We start from the raw sequence: 11,679 nt of genomic DNA on the forward strand, positions 1-11,679 counted from the left end.
CCTTGTGGATTTATTTTAGAGTGTCATGGAGATTGAATGCAGGCAAACACTTCACATTTTTATCAAAACACGGCGACAAAGAAGGAATGTGATTGGGAAGAGAGCCACAGTGGATGTCCTAGGCCAGACGGATGCCAGCACCACAATGTGCGCAGCAATATACACTGATAGACTGCTGTTACAAAAACCACTAATTGGGCCATATAACACTGAGCATCTCCATGCATTCCTGCATGATCTCTATGAAAGGGTTGTGCTAGTTGAGGACAGGGATGCAGAAAGAAGAAAACAGCCAACATTTATAATTATATGGACAATGTGGCATTTCACCACTCCCGTTTCAGTCACTGAGTGGTTAGCAGCTCATCCCAGAATGGTGTCACTTTTCATCCCACTTTACTTTCCATTCCTCAACCCCATAGAAGATTTTTTTCCTCATGGAGGTGGAAGGTTTATGATCACCATCCACATAATCAAATGTCCCTCCACGAAGCAATGAATGCTGGATGCCTGGACATATCAGCAGAAGATTGCCAAGGATGGATCAGGCATGCCAGAAGATTTATTCCTAGGTTTACTGTCCTAGATTTTATAAGATGTGATTTGGATGAGAACCTGTGGCCAAATGCAGACGGCCAAGTAGATTAGCATTTCTATTGTATCTGTATCAGTGGATGGTATGTATACAAATTCTTGTATTTTGGAATTACTCAGTGCAAATAAAAGACATACATTAAAGCGTACTGCGTAATCATGTCTGATTCATTGTAGTAATATATATTGCAGTGAATTCTAAACAGTAGAGAGGTGCCCTTGTTTTACATAAGAAAACAATGTATAATGATATCTGTTGTTAGTGTATTTTAGGTAATTGTTTTGTGGGTGACAGAGTGTGTTTGTCGGATATTTCTTCACTGAAGAAAACAAAATTTCTTATTACCAAATTAGACCCACAGGGAAAGTATTAATAATATCCAAAGTATAAAAACAACTTAGAGGTATTGCTATGTACGTATACAGGCAGCTCTGGGTTAACTTCCCTTTGTGGACTATTGATTGATTTATCTTCTGAAACACTGGCCATGTTTAAGCAAAAGCCAAAAACCCACTATTTTTGTTAACCAGTCCACGCATGGTTGACTATTACTTAGATATTGTTCAGTTCTCCCATTGGTTTCATGATGTAAAATAAGAACGCTATCTGCTAGTAAACGCCAAAGTAGCGTGCAGCTAACTAAATAAAACAAAAAAGGAATGCAATATTACTGATTGGATTTTGAATTAAGTGAAATGACATTTAAAGCCAATTAAGTACAGCTCTCTACAAGTGAGCCATTAGGACGTGCTCTGTCATTTATATGCTGGTTTATTTAAAGCAGAGGGGACCTCAACAGCCATGGCGGAAGCCAAGAAATCACTTTTTCACCTTTAACTGATATCCTGATTTGGCCGGTGATTGAGTATACAAACAGGGCTTTGACAATTGAGCTGCAACGCTAATTTGCAGCTGACATCCCTCTAGGTAACAGGTGCAGTGTCAGCCCCACGCAATGTCCAGGGATGCTGCAAGAATATCTTCCTTCTCTGTCACTCACTGACAAGTGCAGTTCAATGAGTAGATACCAGACAGCAAAAGAGCTTACTGTCCGGACACTGATAAGCACAAATGCTGTCCAACTGTTTCTGTGACATTGGCTGAATGTCTGTGGCTTTCAGGGGGAGGACAAAAATTAAGTTATATGAAAAGGAAAAGACTAAATCAAATTATTGTTCACTTGGTATGTGGTAGCTGACTAAGAATCGCAAATGTTTTAGTGCAATGAGAACTGGAGAAACGCTTGTTGGTGAACTGTAATAAATCATAAAACTGTCAAAACTGTTGTAACATTGGTATAAAATTGTGTCTTCATGTGGGATCCCATCAGTCATAGTAAGCTGCTGTTGTATTTAAAGGCCATATCCCAGTCAAAAGAAATGAAAAGGCTAGACTATAACAACCATGTTCACACCATAGACGGTTCACACTATCAGGAAAAGAAGTCACAGTTGTTGATAAACCGAAGTAAACACCAAAACAGAAATTGTCTAAAAAGAAATACACACCAAATTCAGCATTAAATAATGTATGAACAGTTTAAATGTTCAGATTTCAGTCCGCAATTGACCAACATTGAAGGTGTGTATTATCACAGCTGAGACCACACGGCTGCTCTGCTGTTCAGGAAATTAGCCGTGCAGAGAGTGTAGGTTTCCCTGGATAATATTAGCATAAAGCCCTGTACCCTCTCCAGGTGTAGTTTGCTGGGGTGGAACTAATTTGGCTGTGCAGTTATACAAAATCTAATTAGTCAGCTCTTTTCTGGCTGTTGGTAATGTTGGAAAGGCAAATATGTCATTCACACTGTAAATAACACACTGTTAACGATCATAATCTCATCAATGTCTTACAGCCTCATACATCTGTGATACTGTCAGAGGACAATATGTGGTGCTATTTCACTGACGAACAGTATACTCAGTTTGTTTAAATGCAAAAGAAAATAACATTCTGCTTTTTTTACTGGCCATATCAGTAAGAAAATGCATAGAACATTTCCAATTTTTGCCATTTTTAAATTCATCAATGTGTGAAGGGCAAGAAAAGCAGATATTTACCCCTTCTCATGTTGCCATGTCTGTTGATTTTAGAGAGGGGGATTTGGTTAAAGGGGGCAGTGAAGTTTTCTTGTAAACAAACGCCATTGCATTCAAACACCAAAATGAGTGCATGCTTGAGCTCTAACCAACATCTTTAATGCATTTCCTCCTCATAAAACATTTACAATGCCAATTTCGAAGCATTTGAAATATTGTTTTGATCTACACATTCCAAATAGAACAGAAAATGATCATACTACTACACAACTACACAAACATAAACAATTTGACAGACCCACTAATCAACTAAAACACTGGCCTAAAATTAATGATTTAAATGGGGACTACAGCAATAGTATTGCAATTTCATTAAGTTGGGGGACTTACGAGACAGAGTTTCAAAATGGAATGGTCAAAATTGAAGCAGCAGCGGTTGAGATATCCTAAATGTTTGTTCCTATTATGGGTCAAGCTCTAAAAACACTAAATCCTACATTTCCCATAATGCACCACAATAGCATATTTCTAAGACACAGCATGCCTCCTAAATGTGGGTTTCTTCCAAACCCTACACCTCAAGTTTGTCATGCTGGTTTTAAGTTAAAAAAAATCTGCCGAAGCCTTACACTGTTACTGAGATGTAGAGATACAGTCTCTTGGGCACCAGGTAGCTTTTCCTGGATCTAAAGCCATATGTGCAGTGCAGATGATTCCTGTCAGTTTGATCATCTCGGCATGTGATGCCAGTGAAGGAAACAGTAGATGTATTGGTCACATGAAGACTAGGAGTGCTCTTCTATTTGCAGGCTCTCTGACTGACATTAAGCTTTCTGCACTGCTCTCTAAGTTGCTCTACAGACTGACATGCATTTAGTCCAAGCTAAGCAGGAGAGACATGTCTGACCTTTCGGTAAATGTTAGACTGCATCACTGGCAGAAGCCTATGGTGATTAAATATCAGAAAGAAAAGAAAAACACAAGCTAAATGTACCCACTGGCAACCTAACTAGCTTTATCCCTCCTCTCCTCAGCACAATCAGATAATGATGAGTTGTACCTGCTCACCTCACTTGCAAAAAAAACAAGACTCACATGCTATTTCAAACTGTGTTGACAAAGAAATTCCTTTCTTGGCATCAAAGTCCAGCCACAGCTCCCTGCTGGGCTTCACTTTCTTCTCAGTAACACATTTAGACACAGGAAAGTACTTTTGCGCTTTCTCCACACATTCATATGATGCAACTCTTAGCTCAACTTCTATAAGATGTCCACACTTCAAAATGTCCAACTCTGTTCCTCGTCTATGTCCCTCAAATTTCCACTCATTAAGACATAAAGCTCTCGTGGCCAGTCTTCATGGCTCATACGCCTGTCATAGATGTTAATGTGCACCCAAACAATTCCTTTATTGTCACCATTCTCCTTTTTGTCTCTCACTCTCTCACCTCTATTTCTCTTTGTGTTTCTCATCCTGCTTTACCACTGAGGGAGATAAAAGACAAAGAAAACCACTGCTTCCTCATTCCGCCTGTCTATCCATGCATAAAGCACCTCTCTGCGGATCTCTCTCTGTGTGCCCTGGCCCTGATCGCAGCTGGCAGCGTCACTGATAATCACGTCATTTAGATGCAGCCTGTCCTTTCCTCCATTAGCAAGTCTAAGCTGAGAATATCCCAAACACACAGCCAAACTAGCTATGCCGCTTAACAACGATGTATTTAACATTCGGAAGGGATCTGGGCTGAAGGTCAAAGGAGGTTGCTAATATATATAAAATGAAACCAGATCTGTGATGGGGGAAATGAGTTCTAGATTGGTTTGTGAAATTATTGGTTTTGTCAACAGGACACTGTGAATTTGGGCTAATAGTTCAGGAAATTCAATTTGAGAGATAACTGGCTAAGTCAAGCCTGAACTCAGCTAAAGTCATACTTTCATCTTTCAAGTTGGCTCAGAAACTCTGTCGAAATGTTTCCCATGACAAACTTCAGACTATGAACTCCATGGCTCATAGTCTGACGCAGCACAACTGATATAATCTAGACAACAACATTGTCTAGACACCACAGTTGACATCTTATCCTTAATTTCAAACATTAAAAAAAGGCAGCACAGGTAACAGTACTAATTGATTTTTTGGGCCAAGCAGTGGAATAAGCTGTAAACACAACAAATTGCCTATTTACACATCAAGCAGATACAGAGCAATATTAGCATTCATTTGGAGTTGTGTTTGTATTTACCTGACACATATAAGACCAATAATTACTCTCTTTTTGCCATGTAGTATTTAGAAAGAAAATATCTGGCTCATTCACTGCTAAATGCTCTACTTTTTACAAGCTAGTTGCTTTGTTTTTTTCATCTCAGTTCAGTACTTTATATTGCAGTGAATGAAATTGAATTCAGGTCTCAGGTTCTATCTGTTTGACAACAGCTGGAATTTTGACATGCTTCTGGATCCATATTCTTCATACACGTTTACATTCTGCTGTATTTCTTTTTTTGTCATTTTAAATTGTCTATATTGTAATTGTATTATGTTTGTTATTCTGTACACACAACATCGATTGCATGTCAAACAAACATGTCCGTCCACAAAGAGGGATCCCTCCTCTATTGCTCTTTGTGAGGTTTCTTCCACTTTTTTCCTGTTTTCCTGGGTTATATTTTGGGGAGTTTTTCTTGATCTGAAGTGAGGATCTAAGGACAGAAAGCCCCTTGAGGCAAATTTGTGATACTGGGCTATAAGGGCCTTTACTAGGATTGTTTCACTACACCATCTTACAAATCAATAAATTCCATGAAATGAAGTATTCATCTTCACTGAGTACAAACATACAGACCGCAGTAAGCAATAGTCAATGCACAAATAAAATTTGATAATTAAATAGGGAAATATTGATACTTGGAGTCAGTCTACCAACACAATATTGACATGCAAAATGTCAGCATACACACTGTGTATGGATTTATTCTGCACCCTTTACTGAGCAAAAAGAGGACAGAGTTCCAAAATGAAGGTCACTGATCACCTCTCTCAACTATTAATGTGTCTGATTTCATAATTATATGGCACAGAGTGCTGAAAAGGAGTGACCGTGTTTCATTAACCTATCCACTTACATCATGCAGTTATTTTTCTAAATGTCTGCATGACATCATTTGATATCTATGGCCAGTGATGAGCTAAAGCAAACTCATCGTGTCAGTATGCCAAATGCATATGTAAAAACTACACTGCATAAATCCAGTGGTGTTATTTCTCGGAAATAAATGTTGTAGCATGTAGCATGAGCTCACTAATGCCTGAGGCTGCACAAAAATGGTTTGGGACAGACCCTCTCATCCCTTTTGTTTTATTAGTGTAGTTAAATGTCATTCAAGTTTTTCTGGGACAAGTCTCATGCATAGTAAGTTATTAGTTATTATTATTATTTATGTTACTTTGAAGATTTTGTGGCTTTTTGAATGGATGTGCTCACAAGCCACCCATGGTTTTCTTCTAGAATGCCTCTGCTGATTTATAAACATAATTGAAGCCTTTATCTTCTACTCTCTGTCAGTGTTAATGACAATTGCTACAATTAGTACCAGTAAAATCACACATCCACGGGGACTTTTCACAGATTGTAATGTATCTGCTCATTGCTTTAACTCAGCTTCTCAGACCTTAGCAGATTGTTGTTAATGTAATTCTAAATAGACCACTGTACTGAAAACAACTTAATTTACCTGTTTCTACATTTCTATACATTTAGCCTGTTCTCATCTGTTTGTCCACCTAATATACGTCCCCACGTGTGCAACTGTGTCTTTCATACCATACATCTTCTCGCTTTGAACAGATTAGGGTGCAATGGGAAGTGGACCTCGGCTCACAGTTTTAGAAATTTCTTGGTAAGTGGTCTGGCTCATTCTACAGCCAAACGCAGAGATCTTCAATAGGGGTCCGGGACCCCACGGGGGTCCTAAGAGTCACTGCAGGCAGGCCTCCAAATTTTAGTTTATTTTTTGTGTTTTTCAAAAATTAAAATGTCTTAACATGAATATTTAACATAATATTTAATATTTTATTAGCTTAGTATTTTATGCACTAAAAAGGTACATATAAAAGCACCCTACACTTTATTCTAGGCCCAGTTTAATATGCAATTTCATTTTATACAATCCTAGCAGTAGGGGGACCCTGCTTTGTTTCTCTTTCAGCTAAGGGGTCCTTGGTCTAATGGATACTGAAGTTCTGCACATGGGTAGGCACTTGTAATGAAATTTTGAACTTGTTTGAAGGCTGAACGCATGTTAAAAATTTGCCCTGTTTAAACCTGTTGGGTGCCAACTCTAGCAGGAGGGTAATGTGGTGTAGGCAGCACTGATTGTTTTAGATTTTCTTGCTACTGACAGCACTCCAAACTTCCAAACAACAGAGCTACATGTTGAAATTGACTGGAATTCTCCTTTAATGCATGGGACAGGTGTAGGCTGTGTGAGCAGTTTCTTTAATTTGAATTTTGAAACTCCATAAAATATTTAAATAAAAACAGTAACTGTGTCTTTCATCCTTTTTGTCAGTGTTGTGAAATTTATCTTGACCACATGCATCCATGGTTGCGGGACTCACCATGACAAACCAGACTGGCACAAGACCAAGAGTGAGTATTGCGTTCTGGGTTTGCCTTATCTACTTGCTGTTTACTAACAGTCACAGAGTCCATCACTTGCAGCAGCAGTGTTATCACAGAAACCCAGGCAACATGAGTAGAATGCTTGAGCAGATGCTTTAGTCTCAGGCCAAACTGTGTGTGTCTGTGTGTTTGAGCCTCCTCTCAAACAACACCGCACAAACAATGGAGCATCATGTACGGATGAAAATGATCCAACCTCTGGAGCTTAGTGGAGCTTAATAAATCTTTTTTGACTGTTCAGGTGAAACAGAAGGCCTAATTATTTCAGAAACATTAAGCTGATAAACAAAATCAATTTTAATCCCATAGCTGTGTCAAACAAGGCTTTTAAAGGGTAATTGTTTAACGGCTCTAAATCAATGCACTCACAACAGAGCGAAACAGACTAAAGTCTTGATTTTAAACCTTTGACTTAGCTAATGTTTTTTTAATTATAAATAAAATCAGCCTAAAACTACAATATAAATACATATACAGTAAAAACAACAACAACCAACATATAGTAACCATTGCAAAGACAGTGTGGTGGAGTGGACATTTAATTAAAATTCTGCTACAAATTATAGCTGCCCCAACCCGACCCGCAGCATGAATATTTCTCACATTTGTCTTAAATCGTAAAGCTTAATCGTGAAGCTTATAATCTCTTCATGGATACCGTATTGTATGAAAAATGTCATCAGAATCTCACCCTGTGGAGGGGGTCATGATGCAGCCTCCACGGTCAACTGTCACCCTGCAGCCACAGCCGCGCTCTGGGGTGTCGTGGTTCATCCCAAAATTGTGTCCAAGCTCGTGTGCCAAAGTCACGGCTGCACCCAGTGGGTTCTCAGAGTGATCCTGTAATGGAAAAAAAGAGAAACTCCAGAACATGAGTTATGTGTAGTTACTGTATGTGTAATCTTGTATGTTGTGAAAACAAAGTAACTTGACCAAGCTTTGAGTAAAAAACCAAGCCAACTATAGTGCACTGTCACGAAAAAATGTTCAAGACAATTTTTAAGCTGCAGATTCCCAAAACAGTTCAGTAACTGTCCGATCTGTTCCCTCATTCTTCTTCTCTTACTCATTCTGTTCATGGAGGCCTGAATTTATCTGCCATTCCCCTACCCCTGCAGACCCAATCATACCCGCTGCTGCTGGAGACGACAGCCACTGCAGGAAGCTCCATGAAGCTAACACTGTATGACTCGCTGCTGCATTGATAAGCGAAACAACTGCCCTTCACAAGGCAGACAGAGACGGAGAATGACAAGAGAGAGGTGGAAGTTTCTTTTTTCTGTAGACGGGTTGATAGGGAGACTGGGAAGACGAGGCAGAAAGAGAGGGAGGATGACTGAGAAATAAAGTCAACGTACATATGTACGCCAAGGTAAGACTAGGAAAGGAAAAACCAGACGGAGATGGAGACGGTAACCTACCTACTTCCAATGGGATTGTCTTTTAATGATAAGATCATTTGTGCCATCATTTAGCTAAATTCTGCTGGTTGCAGTTCAATATACAGACCAGCCATTTTTTTCTTTTTTAAACATCATTTTATGTATGATGTTGCATATATTTCCAACATTGATATCTTATTCTTTTTATGTTGTCACATTCTTCAATTTCTTGCAGTTTAATGAGAAGATTAGTATTAATCTCATACATTTACGGTAAATATGAAGGTACCGCCAGCAGCCGGTTAGCTTAATCAATACAAAAGCCTGTGAATGTGAATGGCACCTGTGTATGGTCATCTAAGTGAAGCCCAGCGAAGCGTGTTCCAGCCTTACAACAGATACATGTTGTGGTGGTATGTTGGTTACATATTCAACAAAGCTGACTGATGTATAACAAAACCCCTGACTCCTAATAATGTATATGAATCAGCATTTCAAATCTGGCAACCTGTGAGATAGAGGTCACCCATGTACAGATGCCTACTGTATGTCTAACTGCAGTATGAAATGTTCTCTACATGAGAAATGTACATGAGAAAATCACGTTTCCTTTGAAAGTGGGGTCATTTGTCAAAGTTGAGGGCAAGCCATGCTATTTTCTGCTCTGATTACAGAGCACCATCATGGGGGAGCTGCACCGCACCTTTTAACAAGGAGGATGGGAAAACTTTCCTCTGCTTCTGTCATGTCTATCAGTGTGTGTGTGTGTGTGTGTGTGTGTGTGGGGGTGTGGGTGAGTGAGTGATTCATAGTTGAGGGCTTCCCTCTTCCAAAAAGTGTAATATCCGTCAGTAGAAATAGATGAAACTCTTGGAAGCCACAGTCCTTTCTTTGAAACAGCTATGAGCCATTGTTGTGATGGTGAGAATTTGATAGAAAGTAACTCCCTAAAAAAAATACAATGTAAAAAGTGGATATTGCTAGCTGTCACAGTTTAAACTTTACTATTCACCTATAAAGTACAAAAAAATAATACATAGCATTATGATGTTTAAACTGAAAGCACACATGGACCAAATAAAGGATTTGTAGCCGATAAACACACATGGTAGTGAATGGTTTGAGAAATTGTTCATCTCATCTGGCCGCCCTCTGGTTACATGGCTCTTTAATCTCAGTCCAAACCATCTGCCAGTTGTAAGTAATGGGGAAGACAAACATCTGGAGATGCCTCACCACAGCCATGGACAGCAGAAAACATATCAATTAATGAAGGATACACATCTGGGCTGGGGCGTAATAACATTGGGTTGATACCCACTTTGTGATTTGGAATGGTTGTCAAGTGCTACAGCAGGCAGAGGAGCCCAACAGGCAGCTAATTTACTACGTGTAATAATTTAGTGGTACCAGGGGTGCGCAGTTAAGCGAAAAAAAAAAAAAAAAAATTCAAATGTGTGCTCTGTAAGAGCTGGTATAAACAATTCATCACATCTAATAAAAATGTAAATGTAGTTTTGTTTAAACGCTGTGGCTTTTGATTTACCACTTTGCCCCACCAACCCTTTTAGAGATGTCACAGGAAAGCCTGATTGAATGATAGCAAGAATTCAAATGACCTTAAAAGGTATCTGCAGTCCAATCCTTTTGAGAGTTAATTTTTTACATATTCTTTTGTGCACGTGGGTGTTTGTGGTAATGATGCGTCCATGAATGTTGAGGGAGTGCCAGCATAAATATCATTATGTTCAAAAGTATGACTTCCTGCCAGCAAACAACAAACACCTTTTATGTGTAAATCATGTCTGGATTGTGTTAGCCTGCTGAATCTGAACACACTGTCCACAATGTACACACTGATACAATCTGGCTACACAAAGGAAGAGGAGGGTGGGAGCAACAAGAAGGTTTTATACTCACCATGACAATGCCTCCAGACTGCTCAGCTGTGCACATGCTCATAATGGGAGCCATGCCAATGGTGGTGCCCTGGAAGTAAACCCCGCTGCAAAGAACAGAGGACAGAAGTAGGGTGGAGAGGAGATAAAAATGTTGTAAGAGAAAAGGGCTTAGAGCTACAGGACTACACCAGCTGTTGTGCATTGTTTTTGCTTGTTACCCACAAAGTGTGATTTTATTAATGCAGTTTGTCTTCTATTAAGGTTTAGACTAATTTCCTACCAGGTTCAAGTGCAGTATATCAACTTTGTTTGGAAAAAGAATAGTTATGAGGAGTTGAGGAGAGGTTTCCTAATGCATAAATCAGCAAAATAACCTTTTTTGCATTATCAATGTATTATCATTAGGGCAGGGCAAGTTAACGGGTTATTATCGCGTTAACTAATTAATTAATTAACGCCAACAATTTTTTTATTGCGCAGTAACGCAGTTTTTATTATTTCTTTATTATTGTAAAAGTTTGTTGCTCACAGGCTTTGTAAATACTGCAAAGTTGAATTTTCTTATCACCGGAGTACTTCCAGTCTGAAATATCACCTTGACAGTTGATACCACCAAATCATTCAACGAAACACACAGTGGTTCGAGGCTTTGACAGGCTACGTTAGATGCAGCATGCGGGTAAGTTTAGATAAACAAAGGCAAGAGACGCTAACAAATGCCATAGTGACGTGGATAGCTACAGACTGCAGGCCCAGTACGGTGGTGGAGGACATTGGTCTGAGAATCGCAACGACGACGGCAGGTATGAGATTCCCTCAAGACGCACCATCACAAGAATACACAAGATGTTTGAAAAGGAGAGGACTGCAAAAGCGACCACGCTACAACGTGCACCCTAAGGACTACTGGACTCACTGGGGACTACTGGACTGGTTAACCAGAATTATCTCGGAGTTCCAGTGCATTATACTGATAAAAAGTGGGCGCTGCATTCACGTGCTCTGACTGTAATAACAACCGAGGAGAGACATTATGCTGAGACATGCGCGGGACACTTTATTGAAGTTGCACGG

The 11,679-nt window shown here is 39.4% G+C and overlaps 1 protein-coding gene across 3 annotated transcripts in view; it reads right to left on the reverse strand.

Annotated features, from left to right (window-relative positions):
* Positions 1–11,679, reverse strand: part of adam12b (ADAM metallopeptidase domain 12b) — a 95,513-nt gene that overhangs the window by 31,758 nt on the left and 52,076 nt on the right. For all 3 annotated transcript variants that reach the window (XM_032541410.1, XM_032541411.1, XM_032541409.1), the window contains 2 exons: positions 10,625–10,709; positions 8,014–8,162 (listed from right to left, as the gene is read on the reverse strand). In XM_032541410.1, coding sequence (XP_032397301.1) covers positions 8,014–8,162; positions 10,625–10,709 — 234 coding nt within the window. The remainder of the gene's footprint in view (positions 1–8,013; positions 8,163–10,624; positions 10,710–11,679) is intronic.

This window comes from Etheostoma spectabile, chromosome 17 (assembly GCF_008692095.1).
Source record: "Etheostoma spectabile isolate EspeVRDwgs_2016 chromosome 17, UIUC_Espe_1.0, whole genome shotgun sequence".
Lineage (NCBI taxonomy): Eukaryota > Metazoa > Chordata > Actinopteri > Perciformes > Percidae > Etheostoma > Etheostoma spectabile.